General features: G+C 36.5%; 2 protein-coding genes across 2 annotated transcripts in view; one reads left to right on the top strand and one right to left on the bottom strand.

The window, feature by feature from the left end:
- CCDC146 (coiled-coil domain containing 146) overlaps positions 1-19,887 on the bottom strand; it is an 82,472-nt gene extending 62,585 nt beyond the window's left edge. The window contains exon 1 of the mRNA XM_067316787.1: positions 19,728-19,887. Within this exon, the coding sequence (XP_067172888.1) occupies positions 19,728-19,880 (153 nt within the window). The 5' untranslated portion in view covers positions 19,881-19,887. The remainder of the gene's footprint in view (positions 1-19,727) is intronic.
- FGL2 (fibrinogen like 2) lies at positions 2,365-7,802 on the top strand. Its single transcript, XM_013944174.2, is given in 2 exon segments — positions 2,365-3,112; positions 6,661-7,802. Coding segments are annotated over 2 exon segments (1,455 nt in total). The 3' UTR covers positions 7,368-7,802.
- Positions 19,888-26,821: the final 6,934 nt, after the last annotated feature.

Genomic DNA, 26,821 nt, shown 5'->3' with positions numbered 1-26,821 from the left:
GTAAACCAGACGAGCAACAGTGGAGGGGAGTATGGCTTCCCAAACAACGAAGGTTTTCAGTCCTATAGGAACTCTGTCGTATTTCTAAGGCCCCTCAGAAGACACTAGCATAGTTTTCTGCAATTACACAGTAGCAACCATACAGGAAAACAAGGCTCTGTGAATAACTGTTCTTAGATTGACGGAAAAAAGTTTAAGATCATATCAGGCAACCGAAAATGTTAAAGTTTTACTCACTGAAATTAAAAACATGCATTTCATCTACTGTGACAACCATTTCAGTTTCATTTCTATTTGATGCCTTTTTAACGAAACTAAAGGCAAAAGACATCGGCATGGCTAAGTCCCAAGATACGTCCAGTGATGATTTTTTACTTCGTAGTTGGAAAACTACTGTGATGGGAAAGGGACAGAGGGGAGGGCTGCACAGCTTCACCACATGAAGTACTATCACAGGTTCAGGGATGTCCACTTGGTATGCGAGAGGGGTAGATTCAAACCCAACTTTGCAAGAAATTGCCCAGACGATGGTGCTAGGTAGGAATCTGAAGGGATTGCAGTAGGTTAGACAAAGTACCTTTTTACCAAGCCTGCTCACTGTATTATCAATGTATGCCTGTGGTCTCTATAAAAACTAGCAACATTCCACAGATCATGAGCTTACCAAGTATGTGTGTGACTAGTGCCTGTTTAATGTTTAATTTGTAGTATGAGTAATTTCAAAAAGGGTTTAGGGAAATAAACCATTCAGATCGGACTAATTAAACAAGAACTAGTGTTAATATCCTTTAGTCATGCAAGGTATTCAACTCTTGACAGAGCTACGAATGCACAAAAGACATGCATTCAGTCAGCTCTGCCTTGGAGCACAAGGGAAGAAAAAGTCATATATCATTGAAACTATAGGCACCACGTGAGAATGGTAAAGGTGGCTGTAGAATACAAGTGAGTAAGCGCACGGACATCTAGGACTAAAGTATTTCATCTGGCGGATTAGTCATGAAAAGTAAATGATTAACTCTTGAAGCTGATACAAGGTGCAGTAAAAAGAAATAGAAGAAAGAAAGAACTGAAAAGCAGGAATTGAGAAAAGAATTCCCCAAATGGGTAGACCCATAGGAGCTACTTCCCCAGCTCCCAGGCTAGCTTTAGATTTACAATTTTGGGGCAGCACTCAGAATACCAGGCTTTGCCTTGGGTTTTCTGCACAACTGACCCAACATTTAGGATCTCAAAAATCTTGGAGTGGGCTTTAATAACTTGTTTCCTTTTTTTTTTTTTTAATGTAAGTGACTAAAGGGTGCAATTAGAAGTTCATTTAGATTTGTTTTGCTTGTAACTTATTGTTATCAGAATTTTAATTGCAAGTCTTAAGTCTGACCTTAAGTCCTGCTTAATAGGCCTTCTGTTTGTGCCAGTCTTTGTGGGGGAGTTCTCACTTAAAGGCAAAAACCAGTGCCTCTTCTGCAAGAAGCAGATGTCTGAGAGGTAGCCTACTGCTACCCTAAACGTCTCTCAGATTCTTCTTCTGACTCTTAAAAATTCTTTGTGCCAGGGAGAATGCATAGGTCTGAAGCCTGCTGGCCAGGACACGCCAAGTTACCACCTCTCCTCTGGCCCAGCAAATGTTTAAGAGGCAAAAGGACAGACTGGGAGACTGAAGAGTTTCAAAAGGAAAGGGTGACAGTGCTGACCTATCTCAGGATATCCAGTAATTTGCTTTGGATAGGACATTCTCCTAAGGAAAGCCTTTCTTCAGATGCCTGCTCAGAATCAGACAGGAGTGAATTTGAATCGTGATATCCCATACAAATCATGAATATTCCAGATAACTACTCTAAATACTGTTAGGCAAAATAGGAAGAAGAAAGGAGCTGCTCATCTTCCTTGGCTTGTGACCCTACCCGGAAAAATGAATGAAAATTATTATGTGTATTTTGATATATTCGAGATTTAAATAATTTTTATGAATAAACCTATTCAATTAAAAAAAGTTTTAGGAAGGGGGAGACTCAGTGTCAGTGGAGTTATTCTTGTGATAAGCATCACATTGGGAAAGGGACCGATTTTCACCTTTTCCACCTGCTGTGGTAAACCTATGGTCTGCTTTTTAAAAATAATTTTAGAACACTCAGATGTTAAGAAACAGATGTTAGTAGACTATTAAAACACAGAGCTAAGTGATCTTTCCCCTCTCAAAGAAAATCCATGTGAAAAAAATGAAATTAGACTGCATAAATGATCAGCACACATGCATTTCATCATTTTGCTTACATACGCAAGCTCTGAGTCAGGAATAAAGACTGAAATCTGCTACTTTTGCCAAGCACTACCTACTTTGCTCTGCTATTAATATCGCCTGTGATGCAAGCACTCCCACCCATTTCTGAGAACAGTGCAGGCACTCTGATAACTCACAGGCTTTGAGCTGCCCTTATAAAGTTGTTCCACTTTTGCACACTTCCTCATACTGCTAGTTTCTCTGCGAAGATGAAGCTGCTCGTTTACTTAGTCTTGCTTAAGACAGCCCTGCTTGCTTTAACAAATGTCTTTGCAGTTGTTTTAGAAGAGGCAGAGGATGCTGAAGAAGGAAAAGTTACTGATACTTGTCCTATAAAGCTCAAAACTAATGGGAAATGTGATGAAGGAGAGGATTGTCCATATCAGATAAACCTGCCTCCAATGACCATCCAGTTACCCAAACAATTCAGACTGATTGAGAAGACTCTCAAAGAAGTTCAGACCCTTAAAGAAGCGGTAAACAAGCTGAGGAAATGTTGCCAAGATTGCAAGCTGCAGGCAGATGACAACCAAGAAAGAGACAGTAGTAATGAATTCCTGCTACCTAATGCAGAAACTCCAGCAGAAAACAGCAAACTCCAAGATAACAGAGTAAAGGAACTGCAAAGCAAAGTTAACAGAATGTCGTCCAGCTTAAAAAATGCAAGGAGTCAGATTCAGACACTGCAGGGTCGCCTAGAGAAAATGAGCCTCATAAATATGAACAATGTAGAGAATTATGTTGACAGCAAAGTTGCCAATTTGACATTTGTTGTGAACAGTCTTGATGACAAATGTTCTTCTAAATGCCCAGCAAGGCAACCAGCACCTGGTACGTAACCTGTTAATTCCTTATGCCTGTATAAGCTTTCTATGTGTTTTACAATTATTAGATAAAAGAATCAAATATATTTTAATCAAGCAGATGTGCTATCCACTTCACAATATAAGCATTTGCTCTTCTGGTGTTTATATATACTCCTGTAAAACATTTCACCTGCCATCAGAGGGTTGCTCAGAGTTGCAGGTGTTCAGCTCCTCCTAGAATTTGACCTTATTATGGGCTTAAAGCATGAATTTTCAAAGAACATCTTCTGTAATTTAATTAGTACATATGAACAACGAATGTATTATTTTATACCCTATACCTTCATTAAGGATATTAGACATCAGTGAACTACATATATTTTCTGCTTGGATGAAGGGGGCAAATATTCTCTTTAGCTGTGCCTTAGCCAATGAAAATATTCTGAAATGGTCTAAAAATCATTATTAAACATGAAGTGAATCTAGTAAAATGTTTATTCTTTAACAGAGGAATAATAAAATAATTTTCTACCATCACAGCAAATACCTGAAAAGCTTGGCTAAAAACACCTACTAATACTACTTCTCAAATGGGTAATGCATGTACCATACCCTCAGCAAGAATCTAATATATAAGAATAATAATATATCTAATATATAACAAATATAAAATGGAAAACAGGTTTTACAGGTGTTACCTTCGACAAACACATTTTTCTTTTACTTTTTAATTTCCTAGTTAAAATCAAGAAATAGAACTAATACTTTCCCCCTTATGTTCACCTTTATTAAAGGAAGATTAAAAAAAATTGTGAAGTCAAACATTTTATGGAAAACAATAAATATTGAAAACAAGAATACTGAGAATAAGAAACATTCACAACTGTCAGTGTATTCTACCACTTAGATATCTTACATATGAAGATAGGGCTCTGTAGAGAAAAGCAATGAAAGATCAGACTGCATTGAAGTTTTTGAGCCTCTATTGCCCAATACCCAGGTTTAAAATAAAACTGTTCTTCTGTCTACTCAAAATGAAAATTGAAGGATCTGCAGATCGTACAGTGCATGTACAGCTGAAATTCTGAGAAGTATGAAAAGAGTGAATGAATAGTAATACAAGAAATACTTTTACTATGTCAGCAATCAGCTTTAATCAATATAAATCAAATAGCTTAATTCAGATCTAAAACTGTCACAAATAGAATGATTGTTATCCTGTACATTGATAATGGACAATGAATCAAACTCAGGTACTTGATAATAGACTAAATTCATTTTACTTATTTCTCACATCTCTTACTGAAATATTGGGTACTGTTCATACCATATGATACTGTATATATTCCTTATATTTTACAGTAACTGATGCCTAAAAGTGTTTATAGCAGCAATATATACGTTAGGAAAACTAGCAACCATAACAGCTACAGCTTTTTCCTATATAGGAGCTATTCCTGCTTCCACTGAAATTAATAGAAAAAATACTGTTTACTTAAATGGGAATGGAATTGGATTATAAAAAGATTTTACCCCAAATAGGTATTCTCTGTCAACATCTACTCTGAAACTTTGACCACCAAAGATCTTACACAAAGTTCAGTGAACTTAATGAGAATCTTTCAGTTTGGGACTTAAATTCAGCTTTAAAGCCTTTGGTTCCTACACTGACATATGATAGCTGACCACAGACATTCACATTTGAAAATGTTTCCCTGTTCTGTGGATAGCAAAAGAAAATGCTATCAACTGTCCCCTTCTGGACTCTTCTTCCTCCACTCCAGCTAACATTTACATGAAGGTAAAACGAAGAAAAGCTATTATTAACTAATGCTTTTTTTTCCTGAGTTAACCTGACCATAATTCCTTCCAGAGGAGAGCAAGGGATTTCTAGTTCAAGATTATCCTTCAGTTTTCATGCTACTAACTCCCATGCCACAGTCTCTCACCTACAAAGTGTGTACAGTATAAGGGCACTTCTAAGAAGTCAAAGTTAAAGATATATTTAGTTTCGCCCATAAAGAATAAAAGAACAATTTTCTCTGTGTGTTAAAGAGTTTGTTAGATAGACAGATTTCTATGAGAAAATAAATTCTCATAGGATGACTCAAATTTACATGTAACTTCTTATGTATTTAATAACTTCTACAATAATCGTAAGATGTTCTTTTCTTTCCAAAGTTGTCTTATTTTATCACGTTTCTTCATGCTCTTATAGGTTGCCAGTTTATTATACCAGTAAACAAGGAGTCCTGAGTCTTATCCCCTGCTGCAATCTGAGAACACTTATTCTTTTCAAGAAGTAGTTTAATTACTCAAAAATTTCTAGAAATAACATGCAGTTGAGGTCTGCAAAAGAGCATGGCCATAAACTCAAATCTACAATAGAAATGAACATTGTCAAAATAGTTCTGACTCTTAACTCAGAACTGAGAGCTCGCTATCTCTTATTTAGGAACATGGAATTATAATACCATGCATTCCGAAAACTGTTGCACACAATGTTATTACTAAGGTAGTGGATGGAATATGGATTTATATTCTGCAGGAAACACCTGGGAATATTTTTCTTCCATGTAAAATACACAGGGAGAAAAAGCTGTGTTAATGGTAGATGCTGAACCTTTTCCTTACTTTAAAGCCAGCAGTGTCAGCGACACAGGAAAGCACGGTCACATTTCTAGCTTCATCTTTCTCAGAATCACAGTTTTAGGACAATAGATGAGACAATTCTACTACTTTGTTTCCTGCTTCCTAGAGTGCTGTAAAAAATTAAACGTTAATACGTTAAAAATTCCTAAGGACGTGATGTTCTGTATCCAATGTAGCCAACCTCAAGTCATTCCCTCATGTACACAGCTTTTCCTCTGACATACTTCCACATGAAGATTTCTATTATAGACATAGTGTAATTGTATACATTTAAATACAAAAAGGAGCAAGCTTATGAATCTGAAGCATTAGAAATATCAGGCTGAAGATACTGGGCTGAATCCACAGGAGGTAGGGAAGGGGTGAAGAAAAAAGTTGAAAAAAGGAGAAAAGGAAAAGCAGCCAACCAAAATGCCCCAATGTCAAGCAGTCTTGATACAAAAGTCATTTAAAGGCTTTGACAGCCATCTGATCTAGACATCCTAGGTGGTATCTATTACAGAGCAAATCGGATGGAAAAAAGCTGCCTCCTCAGAAGAACTAAAATTGCTGTAGCACTATTTCATTTCTAGAAGTCTCTCTAATCCAAAAGGCTGAACATGTGTTTGTATCTCTTTTAAACAGCTTTCTTGGGTTTGACTCATTAGATATGTGAAAGGCAGATGCAATACAAGTCCAATATGATGGCAAGGTAATGCAAAGCTTTGATTAACTTTTGACTTTTCCTACTTAGCAATAACTGCAAAAAAAAAAAGCACTTGGTAAGAGAAAGAGACTCTACAAAACACAGACAACAGCGTAATGGAGTCTGCACTGGATTTAAAATATTCTTTATGCCACAGTCTGGAATGATGCTAACAAATTTTGTTTCTTTTTAAATTCAAATTGTGTTTATTTTAACACTATCTATTTTTCCACCAGTTGTACAAATTATGCAGAGAGACTGTGCTGATTATTATACAGCAGGTAGAAGAAATAATGGCATCTATAGCGTTACCCCTGACCCCAGAAATCACAGCTTTGATGTTTATTGTGACATGGAAGCACTGGGAGGTGGCTGGACACTGCTGCAGCGGCGTCAGGACGGTAGCACTAACTTCAACAGAACATGGAATGACTACAAAAATGGCTTTGGAAACCTTAGCAGGGAGTTTTGGCTGGGGAACGATAAAATTCACCTCCTGACAAAGAGCCAGGAAATGCAACTGAGAATTGAACTCGAAGATTTCAATGGCATCAGAGAATATGCTAAATACGAGCATTTCTACGTAGCCAACGAATATCTCAAGTACCGCCTGAGTGTTCACGGCTATAGCGGGACAGCGGGAGATGCCCTGCACTACAGCAAGCATTACAACCACGATCAAAAATTCTTCACGACGCCAGACAAGGACAACGACAGGTATGCATCAGGCAACTGTGGAGCGTACTACAGCTCCGGCTGGTGGTTTGATGCGTGCTTGTCGGCCAACCTCAATGGCAAGTACTACCACAAGAAGTACAAAGGTGTTCGCAATGGGATTTTCTGGGGTACATGGCACGGTGTTTCTGACGATATTCCTAGCGGTTATCGGCAACCCTTTAAATCAGTAAAAATCATGATCAGACCCAAAAGTTTTGTGCCGTAAATCTAGGCCTTTCTCTTAACTGATTTGCATTGGATTGCACTCAAAAGCACACTTAGTCAGTATTATACTCAGAATTCAAATATTCAGTTATGTTTGTCATAAAATAGTTCTAGACAAAATAACATATTTCCACATAAATTTTTAGAGATGGTTTGCCCCACATAAGGTATTAAAAACAGCATTAATGATTCTGAATAGTTATTGCTAAAACTTAGCATAGGTTAAGTCTTGGTATTGCTATGTAAATATCCTAAACATTGCTGTTGGTGCTTTTACTGTCTGTGGTATACTAGATTTTACAATTTAAAAGTTTTAAGCGGTGTCCTATAAATTGTATCTGAATTAACACCTGCATTTTTACTTGAAAATAACTCAAAAGCACATCTGATAATACACATCTGTTAGTCACTTAGAATAAAACTCAGTATCTCTTGATATGGCCCTACTTTTTGTATCATCTATGCTTCACAACTTCAAGTGTATGCCACGGCATAAGCATGACTTAGGGAAGTAGCGTGTATTATTATTTTAAAAGGATTAGGGAACATAAGACCACATGGTTTGCTCAAAGACACAAAAGAAGCCTTGAGGAAAAATTGGAAAATGAAGATGATTCCTTTTGCCAAACAAGTTGGTGAAAGAATTGAATAAGGGCAAGTGGAAATAATGTATAGAGCATGTAAAGAAAGAGGACTTTTTTTTGTTCCCGTCAATTCCTCTATTGAGGCCCAATGTCCTATTCCTCCTCTGTGGGAGAAAGGAATGGTTATGCAGCTTGTCACAGACTTATACAGGTAGACAGACAGGTAGAAAGAAGCAGCAGCAAGGGTGCAAGTCTTTGCATTAATGCCTCTAAATACATACAGGAGTTTCCAGAACCATTTTGCTTTCTTTCGAATCTTTTAGGTAGGACAAATGTTACAAGATGACTTTTGCAGAGACTCAAGCTCTCTCTTAAAAACTGCTCACTATATGTACCATTAGAGTTTAAATTATTTGTAAGATTATAAAAAAAATGTAAAATTAGAAGATCACCTTTTCCCCATTTTCTGAGTAGCCCTTTTTAAAGTCACAGAATCATGAAAAATCCAGAGGCAATTACAGACAGGAAAGAGACTGGGTGAAAAACCTTTCTGTTCTAAACTATAACAGATGAAAACTAATCAAATGTTCAAACACTTCAGGGTGGACCAACCAAAGATACTACTATTATAGCTCTTATTGTAGATAGCAAGCATAAATTTGCCTACGTAAATCTCTTGTCTATGTTAGAAAGGACATGTCTCTAGAATTGCAGTGACTAACATTCTGAGACAAGATGCAGCTTATATTAGCAAAGGAGGTATATACCAATTCTGAGAAGGAAATAAACTACTAGGGCTGTATTTCTTTACCAGGAAAAGTGTGGTCTTTGCTGGTGTAGGCTTATTGGTTAAAGAAGCTATTTCTTAATGATGCTAAGCAACTGAGCGATGCCAATGAAACCTGTAAGTACATATCTGATCTAATACTTTACAAATATGACCTTTACTGCTTTTTAAGACAATAACCAAAGCTATTACAGTCACAATTTATATAAAATGAGCAACAGTGGCAATTACTAAATTGTAAAATATTAATATATATATTTTAAGGGAGTAAATACTTTGAAGGATATTTCAGTGTGAAGTGTAATTTGGTTTACTATGTTTCATTTTTAAAGATTAATGGAAGATTTTAACTTTGAGGTGTATAATCTTTGCTTGAGAACATGTTTTGAAGTTTTACAGTATTTATTTTGGGATTGACAACAATTGTCTAAAGCAAAAAAACCCCACTTATGAAATATTGGTTAGAAGAGCAAAAATGTAATTGCATATGATTATATTTAAACATTTGGCATGAAATGCACAACTTGCTCCTATTCATTATATGATAACTAGCTAAGTAAGACAATTACAGTATCTACAAGCTTCTACTTGAAAATGTCTTTTTCCTGCTAAGTTGTTGGAAGAGCAACTGTTATGTTTGGCATATCTTTGTATCTTGTTTAAAGGAAATTTTGTAAAACAGAAATTTTAACATAATAAGCAAATGTGACTAATATCACCTACAAAAGCCTTGACCAATCTCTTAAAATGGGAAGAAAAAGGCAGTGAATGTTGTTAGACAAAGCTGAATACTACCTACCTGGGACTGTTGTAGCTGAGGCTCCATTAATATGTACTAGTTTTACAAAGTGTAACTCTATCTACTTGCTGGATCAAGCGTTATTTTTAAATTTTCCTTGGTGTAAATAAAGATTAAGACACACTGTTGAGGCCATACTACTGTCACAGGATTTTAAGTTTCTCTATGTGGACTGTAAAAGAATCCTCAAAAAATGTTTCATTGATTTTATGTAAAAATTGAAGCAATAAACACAGCGCAAGTAAGACGACCTCAGGTGGCCAGTGAAGAAGGCTGTGTGACGCGACAAGAGCGCCATGGCATTCTAAAATGGTGGCAATGAGAGCTCTTAAGACATTCAGTTTATGACACTTCAGCTGCCAGATAATACCAAAGGCTGAAATCTTGGACAGCCATTTGAGACTACTTGGATTTTGGAACAGAAAAATTACTTGCCCATCAAGAGTTTACAAAGGCTGTATCATTAATATAAAAGAGGAGAAGCAAACTCATTATTTTTATATATGACATACCACCTTTCCGATCACATGCAGAAAACATCTATGTAACAGAAATGATCATATGAAAATCTTTGTGGTTTTGATCTTGCTAATATTTAAATGCTGAATTTTAGCAAAGAAGATTACTACCAGCAAGCTGGCTAGCAAAATTCCTATGGGATTTTTCCAAAAAATAAAGGCACAACTCCATCTGTTGAATGTGATCTGCCAAGCAGACTGTAATTTCTTGGCTTTCCGTGCATGGTTTAAACAGCGACCAAAAAAAACAAAACAAAAAAAAAACCACAGAAGAAATGAAAAATAAGGTTTGAAAACACTGATTTTTAACAAAGATTTTATCTGCACTTTTCCATGGAAATATCAGTCGGTATCAGCTCAGGGAAAGGCTTTCCTTAATGGTCTTTCTGGAGAAACACTGCAGTCAGCTCAGACATCTATTTAAGAGATCAAGTTGAGAACAACAGTTCTGCAACAGGTGGTTTGACACTTTGGTGGAAAATAAATATTTGCATTTATGTGATATTTTCAAAGGAAGTTAAGATGGTTCTCAAAACCACACCTAGAACACTGTGCTTATAACCTAAACCACAACCTATCTTTTTAAGAAAAATACAAGCCAAATTTCCCTAGCTTCTATGACATGTCACAGAAAAATCAAAACAGCGAGGATGTTGTTTAAAAGTTTAAGTTTCCATAGAGAAAAAAAGAGACAATCAGAAGCAAATATTGGCCTACCAAAAAGAGATCTGAAATATATTTTTACAAATGTCTTCTGTCTTCTTTTTTTGGGAGATGAAAGTAATATATCTTATAAGGGCTGGAAGAAATTCACATAAGTTTCAAAGAAAAATGGCTAAGCAAGAGCATTTCTATAGGCCCTGCTAACTGCGAACATTCCACTTAAAGTGTTACGTTTCATTCACAGCTTTAACAAAACTTTTATGGAGTTATAAGTACTTCTGCCAGAAGTGAATTTGGCCACAACCCTCAATGTTAACTAGAAACAGAAAACAATGTTTTAAGATGATGTGTCAAATCCAACCATAACACAAGTCACAGGAAGAGCATATGAATCAATATATCAATAAAACAAGAATCTGTCTGGAAAATAATCAATAACTGGAAAAAAAGACAACACCCTATTACTGAATTATCTTTGTGCAATCAAGACAAAACGTAAGTCTAATTAGCATTACACGCCTACCCAAATAGCATGCTAACACTTAGAATTTCACAGTAGAAAATAAGCATGTTTTACACACTTATTGCTGAGTATTATTGCTGAGTCAATGGCTTTTATAGAGAAGTAGGATCTACTCTGAGAAACAGAAATTCTCATCTCTCTACTTGGACAGACTATAAATGTCCCTCTGCAGCTCAGTCTCTAAGAGCTAATCAAAGATAAAGGATTCTTCCTTCCACAGTTCTTTAAAGCTTGTTCATTAAGTAGTATTTGGACAGAAATTTTAAGAGTAAGTAAACTAGAAATAATTCACATTTTTAACATTTAAGGTAACCAGATCTGTAGAACAGATGATTCTCCATCACAGGACATTTTTATTCTACGATTAAATTCTCATGTAAACAAACATTAACTGATGAAAGGTTTCTGGCCTGCATTATGCACAGAAACAAAATGATTGCAATAGTCATATAAGTCCCAAACACACGTTCAGTTAACGTTGTTCTGGCTTCCTCACCACACAGCTATGCCAGTAAAAACAATGGATGCCAAGGACAGATAGACTCACAGTTTCAGCACAGTTTGTCCTGTTTTGGAATATCAGCTCTTGGATGCATATTTCAGGTGAGAAAAGGGGAAGAGGGAGATAGCTTGGGAACATAAGACAGTAACTTGCTTGTCTTTTGAAGTCTTGTGAGTCTTGGAAATCCATAAGGAAAGATCCAAATGCAAGAAGGTACTGCAATTAAAGGCTATTCCTTCTCCGGGCCGCACAGCTTTAGGGAGCTGGGCTTCCTCTGCGTCCCCACACCAAACCTGCGCTTGACTCTATGATGGCAGAGGAGAAGCACCACATCAGAAACGGTAGCTGCTTTCAAATGAGCTTTTTAGAAATTAACAGAAACACTACCTGCTTTGGGGTCATCTGCATAGATTCAACAGCTTCCTGCCTTTGTCTACTCACAGTCTCACCTGCTAGCGGGAAAAACAATCTCTCAGTACAAAGTCTATTACACTGGCTCTGTTCCCACCCAGCCCCGAGGCAATTTTGCATCTGTAAATTCTCCCCACTGCTTTACACCTTTTAATAGGAGCTGTCACCAGTCAGAACAAGCAACTTTTCTATCACAACCACTAATCAGAGTTTAATCTTCACTATTCAAATATTGGGTGACTTGCTGAAAGCTGCTACAATAAAACACAGACTCGCTTACAGGCACATTGTTGTCCCTAGCTGACTCCTCAAGCGACCATGTCAACAAAGTAAAAAAAAAATTTTTAATTTAATTAGCAGTTAGATTCCTCTGGGTGCCTGTGGAGGCAACATCTGTCTCCTATCTGTGCCAACATATTTATATAGCTTTCTTGTTGTGCCAGGAGACTTTAAAGCATGTAACATGCGGAGTGTGCCAGGATCAGCTTCAGTTTGAAAATGTCATTTACATCCAACAGCTGGGTTAAAATTTTTACAGCTTTGATAGAGCATATACACATCTTCAGAGTACTGAAACACATTCACTGTTATGGTTACCATGCAAGAAGACACTGATGATTGTATTTGATAAGACTAGTAAGCACAGTACAGTACGTGTAGCTAACAGAGATTATTTTAAATTTTCAGATGTTTAAATTTGTCCTCTTATATTAAAAAAAACCCATTTCTTAGTCTACCAAGTTAGCTTTTCTATAAAATTTTCCTTTGAAGAGTTATATAAACATTTTCTTAAATAAAGGAAAGTTGGTTACACCTATCACTTAATCTAAGTAAGGAGAGAATTAAAAAACAGTTTGTTAGCAAAAAAAATCATAAAAGTCTATATCTTCTAGAGTGGCATGTCAAAATGCCATCTGAGAAATAAATAAAATACTGATTCTTAGCATTTATATTTGAAAGATGTAGCCAAACCTGAAGTGACTTTCTCTTCTTTCCTGCAGCATAGAAGCTTAAGAAAAAAAGGGAAAAATGAAAAGTAATTGCCTTTTCCCCCTTACACCCCATTCAAACCCTGCACAGATGCATCATTCCCTGATTTTAAAGCGCTTCCAGCTAACAGACCTACATGAATCAGCTTCAGAGCAGGAGAAGTAAAATTTGCTTGAGAGGTCTTTGTCACTATATTGTTCTTCTTTAATAAGCCCATCTCATCTATCATTTTGAGCTAGAAAAGAGTAATCCCACTGAGACTTTGCTCTATGTTTCTACTAAAACCAGGATTGTGGTTAACATTTTTATTAGCAGTTCACTGTTTTTGGCCATCGACTAAGAGGTTCACTAATCTCAGAAAGATCACAAGATTCAAAATAGTGATGAAAAATATTCTTTAGTCACCAGCCTACTGAGGGTGTTGTGAGATGTTCTTTCTGCTTCCTCCTGGGTGGTCAAAGTAGGATGCTCGGACATTGACAAAAATGTCAGCAACAGTGACAATTTCAATCAAAAAAAGTGGCACAAATGAAAGATTTGGTGCTGGCTTCAAACAGGGTGCACAGTGCATGTTAACTTCGTAGGGTATGGAGTACACCAGTCTGTAGTAAATGGTTCAGAGAAGTTGCTCAACAGAGTTCATTCTTCTCCAGGTTCAGATTTAGCACCTAAATGGGCAATGTTTGTTAGCAGAAGGGTATTACCATGGTACCTACCAAACAAGGTATCAGCTCACTGAAACTGGCAGATAGTAAAGCACCTTTTCCTCAGAAGTAAGGTATTTTATTGGAACAAAAAGCTCCCTAGTAGTGCCCACCTGAGACAGAGAGACATACAAGATAAAAGTTGTTGAATGTTTTTCTCAGTATTGGTTTGGAAATAGATGTATACATTTGAGAGAAGCAACAACTGTCTTTCTAACCCAAGAACATATCCACAGAAAGAAGAGAAAGAAAAAGCACCACACAGAAAAGCTCAGAGATGTCATTCTTGAATAAAGTCTAGCAAGAACTGCTGGCCTATCATTAACTGAAAAAGACCTGGAATTGGGGAAGGCTACCCTCCTAATATTTGATTTCTCCTCTTTTTTTGGAAAAGCAGGAGTTTGTACATAATTTATAAATGACCAGGATTTACTCAACAGAATATGTATTTATATAAAAAAGATACTTGGCTCCATAATTAATTTCTCATCCTAACTGAAAGAACCTGAAGAATCCTAAATTTTGGATAGTCAATTGAATCAAAAAGATGAACTAGTAGGTTTTGTGAGCAATTCATCAACTTTATCAAATCTTTGAAATCTTGCAAAGATATAGTGGATGGAAAACTGTTCCTGGAGCATGGTTGTTGATGACTCACTCTCAGATTGGAAAGATATTTGAGTAGGGCTCTTTTTAGTGTCTGGGATCATGCTATCCTTTTAATTGCAATTTGGGTAACAGAAAGATTAAGCAGCAGAAAAGCATTTGAGGAATATAAATAGATTACAAACTGAACATCTACAGTATTGTTATGACAACCGATCTATTTTTCATTTGTTTATGTTCCCATTAAAGGAGAAAGACTAGATCAGATGGAGGGAAGGAAAGAACAACTTGAGTATTCACAGGGAAAAAAACACTACTGCAGTGCAGGGAAGGGCAAATGGAATTAGAGTGGGCAGGAGGTGATTTGTTCACCAGCCTTTTTTTTATTTTCATTCTGCCTAATCTAGTCATCTTGAGCATTTAATCTAGTTTCATGTCATGTTCTGTATTTTTTTTCAGATGGCAATTTCAGTATTTTCAGTGATGTTTTAGCAGTAATATTAGTGTTGCAGTAAGGATGATCTAAAGATAAAGGCAGAAAGTTGTACAGAAATAAGTAAAATCTTTTATCATACCACCTATTGGAAAAAAACAAATTTGCATGCAAAGGACAAGTATATATTAGACCATTTTGCTGTAGCAAGTTGCTAGTAGAATATTCATTTTATATAATTATTGATATCTCTTAACGTTTAGATAATGCACATCTAATAAAATTCAATATAATTTGTTTTACAGGGTTTTTTTAGAATCAAATTGCATATACATGGTCTAGAAGGCACAAGAAGGCATGGTCTAGAATTCAAAATGACAGCAACATAGACTATTGTATCTTAATATAGCATTTACCCAAGTAATATATTTATTTCATCATAACAGATACCAGACTATGCAGTTTTTTTATTAAAAGTAATTAACATCATCCACATTGATTTATTTCTTATCACTCACACTTGAAGAAAATAGGATGTCAGGAAAGATTCATTAGACAAGAAATTCAGTTAGAAGTGTTAGAGCAAGGATCTTTATTTCATAACAACAAAGGCTACAAGAGGTGGAAAGTTCATTTTGTGAATGTATGATAGTTCTCTAATCAATAGCAGTGGAAGCTCTGAGTTAGGTTGATGTCATCTTGGTAATAAATAAAAACACTTTCTGAAAAGAAGCAAGTCACTATGGACTGAGTGGCTGTTGTTCAAACATCCATCCCCTTTTTAACATTTTTACCAACCCCAACAAGGCTGAACAATGTTACCATGTGTTATTAAAAATGAAGAAGAGACTTTTTCAACTATCTACTATTTTGCTATTTACCTGAGATAATCAAGACTGGTTTGAATGAAAGGTTTACTGCCAGGAGGACTATATCTAGTCTCAGATAAATCTTAAAATACTAAAAGGTGTCCCTTCCAGTAAGTATTTGCTACTATAAATGACTAGCCAGTAAACCAGAGACAATATGATTCTGTTTCAGTGGAAAATTCTTGAAAGCTATTCCAGGAGGCTGAAGCCAGTAGCAATGCAGCAACCTCTATGGTGACCTAAGTCATATATTCATTTCTGATTTGTGTATAAAGTTCAACAAAGAAAAACAAAGTTGTGTCAGTGGAAGAGCAGAAATGTGAATAGGGGATGAAATGCCCAATTGACTCATAAAGCACAAGTACTAACTGTTAAAAATTATAGTAAGAATAAATGAGTCAACTAGTTCCCTTAAAAAAAAAAAAATTAATGACAAATGATAGAAAGCTCATTATGAAATCTTATGCAAATTACTTACTTTGGTTTTCTACTGCAAGTATTTTTCCAAGTTGGGAACAATTTTTAATACCAAGATTACCCTATATTTCCCATTAATGGCTTATGATGTTATCAGAGTTAAGCAAGTTGGCCTTAAACTGTATATGCAGAATAACCTCCTTGGAAAGATTTGGGAGGGGGGAAGAGAGGGGAAAAAAAATAAGCCAAATGACCTGGCCATTTTCTAGAACGAGGCTAGAAAATGTTTTCCCCATGATTAAAAAGAACGAAAACAAAACAGAAAAGTAGAATGTCTTTTAGACTGTTATATCATTTAGTTGTTGGTTTTTTTTTCAAGCTTCTTGTTGACATACCAAAAATTCCACCACAACTGAAAGTCAATAGAAAAAGTATGCAAGTACCTGGTGGGGGGAACTCCCCAAAATGTAGTTTCTATACTTCCAGGACTTTCAGTAGATTGGAGGATTTCTGTAAGGTGAAACCTTGGGAGTTTACCTGCTGTGGACTTTTGCAGCTGCCCTGGACTAAGGGGAAGGGGTTTCTTTTGCGACTACAATACTGGAAGCTGTTGGCGTACCATATACGGGCACCCAATGAAAAGTGAGAAGCTCTCTCCCTCCTGTATACCTCACTTGAAAGCACAAGAGAGGTTGAAGGTGTTGCTTCATGCTATGTTGAATATGATCTAACTGCAGGATAGGAAAGGGGCAGTCCTATTTTCATCTTATGTCCAAGGCAGAGAGAGAGCTGGACTGCCAAACTGATTTAGCAGATCTAAGCTGGAGAGAGTCCAGGGGAAAGCAACTAAAATAGTAAGAACTTTAAGAAAACATGAAGTATGAAGAAAGTTTGAAGTACTTGGGTCTACATCAGATATAAGAGATATACATATTTATTACAAAGAGGGCAGGGATTAACTGCTCTCCATTGCCACCGTGGGAAAGGCAAGAAGAAAGCAGCATAATTCACTACAAAGGAAATTTAAACTGGGCTTTAGAAAAAACTTTTTAACTCTAATGATTATGAAATGTTGGAAAAGGATATGTGAAAGTGGTTGTAGAATCTCCATCAGTGGAGATTTTAATGAACAAGTTAGACAAATATCTGCAGAGAATCTACTTCAGCATGAAGTTTTGAATTAGATGATCTCTTGAGGTCTCTTCCAGTGTTACATCTTCATAATTTCATAAAGAGATGATGGAACAAATGCAAACTGTATAATGCCAGTGTTCTATAAAACAATCAGGTCTGACCATACCAATTGAGCACCTGACATTTTTTCCCTAAGTTTCTCTCTATCCCCTGCAAACTAGGAAAATAAACCCTCTGACTCTAAAGGATGTGGAGGAAACATATACCTCTTTCTCTGGCATCTGAAATAATTTGCAGCAGGTAAGGCTACAGATTGAAGAATGAAAAGAACAAGTATCTGCTTATTCACTGATGACTGTCAAATCTGGTGCACCAAGTGAGCCGGGTTCCATGCAAAAAACTGTGCATGACCATGTAATTTAACAGACCGCTTGTTAAGATTGCCCAAAGCAATGTGAAATCTGGAATTTTCTAACTTTTGAGTCCAAAGTTTGCAAATTCAAAAAGATTTTTTTCCATGTAACAGGTGTTACAAAATAGGGGGGTTTGTATATGTACATGAAATGTGGTTTTGTAGGCTAAATGGGGTGGCTTTTTTGTTTTTTTTTTTTAGAATTCAATTATTTAAAGTAAAAACCTCCCTGGCTGAGTACACCAGCATAGTCCATCATTTGTGCCAGCTGCACATCCAGCCTAAGTAGCCTCCTGATGCGGCCTAAGAGAGTCACCCAAGGAAGATCATAACAAGGTCCTGCCAGGTGTTTTCTACTGATAAAACGAACAAAGTGATGTGGCTTAATTTTTAAATTGCTGGTACAGCAGATGGCAACATATGTGTCTGCTGGAATCGGGGTGGACCACAAACGATATCCCTCTTTTAATGAATACTGCCTACATTAGCAAATACATTGCTCTAGTATTTATACATCACAACAAACCTTCTTTCAACAACAGTGTTTTGCAAAATGACAACCTCCGGCATTCTTTTTCATATAAAAACAACCAAGCTCTTAAGAAAAGTACTATGAAACATAACATGAACACGATAATTCCATAGTATGGAATCTATTGTGTAGAATCCCATTGAGGTTCTACTCAAATTGTTTTAAAATATAAAACGATGATTTTTCTGTATTTACGTCTCTTGGATAAAAAATTTAATATTATATGTGAATATTTAATATTTGAATCTTAACATTTGTGCAACTTTGTGAAAATGAAAAGACAGATTAGGTTTCTAGTTAATTCCAACTGAAGAGAGTCCTTTTCTATATTTTACCAAACTTTTCTTTATTATTCTATTTAAAAAAATACCATCATTAGGACCTGATTTTAAGTAAATGCATACATTTTTACCTTCCATAGGAATTACATTCTTATATAAAGCATTATGTTTTGGAATCAAGTTGATCATAAACTAATGCAAACTGGAACAGCTGATGAAACTACTGTTTCATCTGTAACTTTTCCTTTACTTCTCCCAACTCCCTTCATTGAACTTTGCTACAGTTTAGTTTTATCTTAATTAAAATGGATCCATATGAACTAGTTAGGCAAACTCACTTTCTTGAAATGCACAAATGATGCTTTGCAGTGCATGAGATGCAAATGATGCTGTCTGGTTTTACTACTTCCAACAGAGATCAAATACTAAGATTAAGCGATTTCTCTGAATTGAATTAGGCATTTGGAAAAGCTGCACATACTATATTACTCTGTATTTCTTCTGATTGTTTAAGGTTCTTTTTACTAATGTGTGCTGTTTGCAACATGAAGATTCTATACTGCTTTAGTGAATGCAGATGATACTGTAATTTTACTGTGGTAAATAAAATAAGATGTAAAAAAAGCAAAACCCCCAAACCTCTCACAATTTTTAGTCCAAGATATACTTATTAACAAGTTAAACCTCCATCAAATCATTACACTGTTTACTGCTGTATTAATATTTTAAATTCTGAAAGAGTTTTGTTATTCCAAAAGTTTCCTTAATTCAGAAAATTCTGCAAAAGAAACTAGTTTCCAAAAGATCTCTTCAATGATTAGTGCTTCAGAAGCCATTTAGCTTGGATTTTTCCTGCAGCTATTCAGCCTTTCTAAAAACTATCATGCAATTGCCTCTACAGCTAGAATACTACAAAAACAAGATTCCTCTATTCTCACTCCCTCAAGGCCATGTTCTCCGAAGGAAATAACATGGATATCTCTTAAGCACATCATCCCCAGCAAGATGTATATGCCCTGTGCATGCTTTTGCTTCACAAAACATTCTTATCACCTAATAATTAGAGAGGGAAAAAAAGGATGCTATAGATAGCATATGGCAACAACCTTCAATTATTAACAATGAAATATATATTTCACATTAATTGATTTTGACACAATATGCAGTGCTAAAGACAGAGAAAGGCTACATGGTACCTCGTCTAAACACTGAAATGCGGGACTTGCTGTTATATCAATGGATCCTTCATCGTGAGTATAAACTGTTGGAGCCAGAGCAGAGAGAGGTTCCTCCTTTTCAACTTCCAATTCTGTGTCACTGGAAGAGCTTTCTTCACCAGCTTGACTCATTTTCTGAAATTCTAGGAAGTAACAAAGATACCAAAATTCCGTTAATCAGATCCTGGGATATATATGACTATTCAAGATAAATTATGTGGTGAAGAGAAATAAAACATTAACATGCGAGACCCATATTCGAGCAACAGAAGTTACAGTGTGAGCAAGATAGATTATAACTTCATGACAGACTTATAAGAGGCTATACTATCATTCTATTGTTGCATGAATATTATAAAAATCCTCTAATACTCGGTTATGTTATCATTTTGTAAATATTAGAGAATGTTGAACACAATATTTCTTAAAGAACAGGCATTGAATTATAGAAGGATTTAGGCTAGAAGAGACCTCTGGAGTCATCTAATTCAGTCTACACAGAGCAGGGCTAACTTCGAAGCTAGATCAAGTTTGTCAGGGCTTTGAGCAGCTAAGTTTTAAAAATCTGTCAGTCATCAGACTTCTCTGAGGTGTGTGAAAATGGGGAAGTGGGATGGGGAAAAGGGAGGTGGAATACAAGGGGACACAAAGCTCCTGGCATCCTGATAAGACACGGCAATGCCAAACAGGTCAGTAATTGTCATTATATCAAAGAGCTGATTAATAGCTGCCAAAAACATCTTCTGGCACAACAATATCTTTAGAGCTTTGTATATTCAAATGCATTTTAAATGTTAAATTTAAATGTTAAAAATGCATTTTACATGATGGCAGCACAAAACAAGAGGCAAACATTTCAGGAGATGTAAGAGATATGGAATGATTGAAGAGAACATGCAAGAAAGGCACGGAGCATTTTACAGAGGGAAGAGAGGGGAAGAACGACTTGTGCAGCACACAGAAATTTTGCCACGACATAATAAGATTGTGAGGCCATAGTGTATTTGTAGAGTAAAATACGTAGAGAGGAAACTGCAGGGAGGACATACATGGAAGGATTCAAGAAGTCCTTCATAAATTCACTAAAGTTGACCTTAAATGCAATGAATGGGCAACTTCCCTAAGGATCACAGTGTTTTAGCTCAAGATTTTAGGAGGAAGATTACTAACTTCTGCAAGTGTACACCTGGCAGCAGCAGATCTTTCTGGAGTAATCACTAGGCAGAGAACTTTGTATTCTGCTATAGTGCAAAGTCACCATAAAACCTGTATCAGTTGCCAAAGATATAGAACTCCCATCAAATTAGCTAGTCTTGATGTCTTTTCAGCCTTTCACATAGTATATGGGAGACTTTTCTCTTTTAAAATGCAACTCTTAATTTTGACTCCCCTTTGTTCACAACAAAATCGGTAGTAAAATAGAGAACACATCAGAATATTTCAGATAGCATACGTCAGATTTCTCCTATGAAACAACCAGGGTTACTTCATACTTCAAAGCCATAAGGGTGACAATTAAGAAAAATATAATTTATTTTTCCAATTATGGTGGGGAAAATGGATGTAAAAAGGTTATATTTTGTGTATCCGCCTTTTGAAGAGTCACTGTTGTCTGTGAAGGTAGTGAAACTTAGACTGGTAAGCTTACGACTTTCTTCAGTGCTGTTTGGAATTCCTTCAAGAACATTTTGACTTTTAGAGAGATTTCAGCAGCTGTATTTGCTTATGGAAAAAAAGCAATTTCATGATCTCTCCTGGAAGAGTCAAAACATTGTGAAACAACTGTAAACAGCATAGAGGCCAAGAAATAAACTCTGAAATACTGTACATAAACATGTATACACATTTATAAATAGAATTATTTTTCATCTATAAAGAGCTGCTGAACGTTTTGGAATATGTATTTCATGTTCACGGCTGCCGCTGTTTTGCTTGTGCCTCTAAACATATCGGAGGAATTTAGAAGGAGGAAAAAGCACAGTGGAAGAAGTTCTAAGCAGAACAGTGCCAAAAACTGAGAAGTTCACGGGTGTAGGCGTTTCTGTTGATACTTGTGTGTGAAACATGCAGTTGACACCAGTCAAAAAAATACCTGAGCTACAATTCTCTGCAGTACAATCATACAAAAGAATCCTCCTCTAAGACTCCAAAGTGCTGGGCATAAACCAAACAAAAGCAACCCTCTGAATCTGAACAGCTTATATTAGAACGGTAAGAGAAGAGACAGACAGTGACAAGTGAGATGGAGGAAAAGCGTGAGACAGCCGTAACTTGTGTGGTAAGCACCGGTCTCCACTCCTGCCGGGGAAGGAAGGGAACAGAGTTGCCGTTTCAAAATATTAACAAGTGGTACTATGGCAAGAGATATGTACCAGATGTGACACTAAGCTTAACAATCTTCAGTTACCTACTATATAATTAAAGACCAGCTTATAAGAAATTAGATATATAAAGGTCAAAAAGCAAAAGGGAAAAATTGTATTTTTTTGCTGTATCTGGTAAATAAACAGTCTAATTCAGATAGAAATGAAATTATTTCTACATTTACATAATAGTTCAACAAATATGGATGTTTTCAAACTGTAGAGCTGCAAAAAAAAAAAAACCCAAGGCCTTGCTCTGACCCAGAACTGCAGAGAGAGGGAAGTACAAGTCAGCTTTGGAAGCCAAGTCAAACCAGGTGGCGAACCACCGTGTGAAACAGCTTCAGGACAGCCATAAAGCCTGAGCTCAGGCTCCTGAGACTACCTCCACCATCTTTCCTTGAGCGCCTCTCTAGCAAACAGCAGTGTTAATACACAAGCCAGCGCAGAATCCAGCTAGCTCATTCTCAGCTGCACTGGCTCTTTCCAGACTGAGAATTGCAAAAAATAGTAAAATTTCATTCTGAATATGAAAAGATTCAGCTCCATGTATGAAGATCCATCATCTAGACTAATTAAGAAGATACCAGATTTATAGAAATCTTACTGGGGAAACTGTACGTTAAGGGAATTTCGTTAATGTAGACTGATGAATCCCTTTAACTTAATCCCTTCATTTATAAAATTAAATAGAAAAAGATTCAGGTTCAGAAAAGTGTCAGTAACATTTTGCTAAAATTACCAGTCACCCAGTTTTATCCTTCAAGCTCAAGTTGAATATGCTTTTTTTTTTTAAATCGAGCACAATGTAAAAAAAATCATGAAGCACATTAACTTTCTCTGTTGTTGCCACGGAGTTAAAAGCATGGACCCATTGTTAGAATAATATTATATTATTTACACTGTTATTGCTGGAGGTAAAAACTGATGGATGCTGAAGACTATATGCTAAAATAATGCCCTGTTTATTATTATATATTATTAACTTTCTTACGAATGTACATTTAAGGTAATTTATAATTTCAGTCTGATAACACCAGGCCAGATAACACCAGGCCAGCAAGTGGCCAGCCACTTAAAACAAGAAGCAGTTACTTGTGCAAGTAGTCTGATTAGCTTCGGCGCAAACACTCATGGAAGTAGCTACTTGCTAATATTAGACATAGGCTCACGACTGGATTTACAGATAATACATTCATTATACATTGACGAGTATGCCACTTTCCTTCCTGATGGAAATGATAAATTCCTTAATATATTCCCTCACTCATTCTTTGTTATCACACAAAACTGATCCGTTTCCATTAGGCCAGGTTAGTTCAATTGATGCAAACTTATCCATATCCAGCTGTTTCAGTAGCAAATGTTACATCTCACAGCTGTATATTATTTCCAGCTTTGGCCGGAGATGATGCCTTCCTTCTCCCCCAACACTGATCTGCCAGAACAGTTTTATGATTACTTTCTCGGGCAAAATCAAGTAAGGAAGCCTGAAGAATTTAAATCAATGATCTGAGCTGAACTGGCTAATTTTGCCGGAAGTTAGTTAACGTATTCCCATCTGCTCTGCTGGCAGGCAGCAGAGGCAGCACCCAGGGCAGGGAGGCAACGAACAACGTCTCAGCTGAAGTCTGCGCATGGTACAGGATGTTTATCCCTATTTTCAGGCTACCTCCAGCACACAAATCTTATCCAAATAAAAACAACTCTGAAAACAAGATGACTAATTTAGCTTTTTACACTGAATTAGTTAGAAAAAAAAGTTATGTAATTTAGTTAGAACATCAGAATGGCAATATCTAGCCAGACCTAAAGCCAATCTACCTCAGCATACTTGCAGCCAAACTGGGGAGGAGTAAAAGTATACCCCAACTTCAGCAGAGTGATACTTCCCCGAACTTGTCCATTCTCCCCTGGAGCTCCTGGAAAACTTTCAGTACCCACACAATCTGGAGAAAGGGAGTTCCTCATTTTACTCCTCTCTGCATGATGTGAATAACCAGTTCTTTTGGTTTGTTTGCTTTGAATCTGGCTCCCATCAGCTTCCTTTGATGCCACCTAGTTCTTGTACTGGAAGAGCCACTGAGCAATCAAGCCCTTTCTCTGCCACCAAGTGTTTTCTAGCATTGTATCCTTGTATCCTCATTTGTCAGCCCTTTTGCTAGGCTGACAAATCCCAAGGTACCTAGCTGTTACAGGCATGAAAGCCTTTCTCTACCTTTTACTGTCCTTCTCAACCTTCTCGTTTTTTCCAGTTCTACCATATCCTCTTTTAGGAGAAGAGAAGGGGAGAGATGATTATGTCCTAATGCTTCTTTCCAAAAGATAAATTGATCCAAAGTAACATATAAGCCACCTTTTAAGTAGCAGAACTTCTGTTTTAACTAGGCAGAGCCTTGTGTTTCAGCCTGGTGGGTTGTGTCTTTAAACTACAAAGCCATGCCAACACTAAATGATAATTGAAATGACATGGTATACAGTTGGGTATTATGATATCCACATAATTCAGAACAGATTGTTTGATTAGATAGACAGTACAGCTTCATAGATAACTACTTTGGGGAAATGACACCACATTGCACAGTTATGTTGCTTAACAATTTCTATTGTAAGGTCCATTGTTTCCATCTGTTTGCAGGAAGTATTTGCTATTTGGGATGGGATCACCCTGGGCTACACGTACACTTCGGCTTTGTCTGCTGCAATTCTATTTAGATGTGGCTAAGACATGGAGGAATTGAATGTTAAGATTTGCCACTTCCCTTTTGACTTGGTTTCTGTGAGGAACTTGCTTGCCTCAGAAATTTTCTGATAGCATGACAAACAAAAAAAACCCTAAAATCCAAACCACTGTGTGTTCTGGAGACAACCTCGCTCTGCTACCTCAGAGAAGGAACCGTTACCATCACTACACACACACACACTAGAATACAGAGAGGAAAACTAAGAAAAAACAAGGTTTGCTACCCATTGAGCCCTAGACACGACTTAAGAACTTAAGAAGGCTCAAGGGAGTAGTTCCAGAAAAACATTACTGAAAAATGTTATTTACAATACAAACAAAATGAATTTAAATAATGTAATACAAATATTTCATAACAGAAACACATAAGACTTTTAAATAAAGCTCACAGAAAAATCCTGATACCAAAAATCTTGAGCTTTATGATATGAAAAACCACTAAGAAGTAACTAGCCATGTGCATGGTAAATCTTGCCCTAACTCTGGATGGTTAATTGAAAGGAAATGTTCTTGCATCTGCAGGTAGAAACATCAGCATGAACATAATTCCAGCACGAAGAACGCTCCCGCAGGGCAGCCTCTTCTTACTGAGTAGTGAAGTTGCATTATTTCTTCATTACAAGTATGGCAAATGGATGACCTTAATCCTGCCCAAGCAGACTAACTAATGTTTATATCCTTTGGGTATCTGAAGCTGTCTGATCTTGTTCTGTACTTATTTCTAACTGTCAAAGTGAAATACGTTTTCCTTCTACAGCCTCTCCTGGAGGACCATTTCTTTTAATTCCTTTTCCCTTAAGATCTCTCTTGGACTTCCCTTAGCCTAAAAGGTCCTCTTATAAAGCTGTGCCTTTAAAATCTATTTCATAAAGCAATCTAAGGTCTACTTTTTATTGCTTTTTGCATGAAATACAGAATATTCTGGTAAATTCTTTGGCTTACCACAACATTCAGGTATGTAAACATCTGGCAATGACTAAGGACTCTAAGGAGTACTGTAAATCATTAAGGACTCACTTTCACACATCCTGGTTTAACCCACCCTATTGTACAGACACAGACATCTTGAAATTGCAGATCTAAAACTAAAAGTGAAAATAAATCTCATTTTATTGTTGGACAGATGGTAAAACACACTCTGTACCAGCTGATCAACTGGCATTCGGTCAAGAGCATGAAAGTGAAACTGAATCGACTTTATAGCTAAAATATAGATGGCATAAGTAGAACATTAAAAACATGAAGCTTCATATGTGGGGAGAAAGGAAAGCTTCTTCCTAGTGATTATTCCTTTTCTGTTTTCTTCAGTATTCTTAAATGTATTTTAAAGTGTGTTTAGACCTCTAACAGCTATCATCTAGTGAAAAAAAAAAATCCATAAAATGGTGAAATATATAGGTAGCTAAGGCTTCAGCATCTTTGAATAGTTCCTCAAACCAAGATTCTCAATTACATGGAACATGCCAATATTAAGGATGATGCATAGAAGTTGATGCACAGCACTGTTTGGAGCCCAAGCTGATAAACTTCTGCTTCAAGAAGACACTGGCAAATGCCCTATCATGATGCTGCAGGAAAGCGTGGCAGTGGGGAGGCAGCGCTAAGGTTTGAGAGGGGGCAGGAGACTGTAATAAGGACACATCAGCACTAACCTCGGGAGAAATGTGTGGCAACAGTCAAGCCCCACCTGAGGAAAAAAAAAAAGGAATTCCCCGGTTTAAACAGTAGGAGGTTAAAAGAGTTATTTGTTGAACTGAGTGTCATCTAGTGGAAGCATAGTACATTGCACCACTAGTTATGGGACTGTAACTGCTTCCCTGTCAAATTACGTAACCAACAGTTAAATTCAGTATTTGGTTTCAGGGGAGAATTCTGTACTATTTTTTCCAAAAGCAACTATTTATGAAGACTTGGCAATTTTAACTTATACCCCTCCTCATGTCCCAAGATATTTCTTAATACATTTT

The sequence above is a fragment of the Apteryx mantelli genome, chromosome 1 (assembly GCF_036417845.1).
Source record: "Apteryx mantelli isolate bAptMan1 chromosome 1, bAptMan1.hap1, whole genome shotgun sequence".
NCBI lineage: Eukaryota > Metazoa > Chordata > Aves > Apterygiformes > Apterygidae > Apteryx > Apteryx mantelli.
The sequence above is the reverse complement of the archived record's forward strand: the minus strand, read 5'-3'. Positions and strand labels throughout refer to the sequence as shown.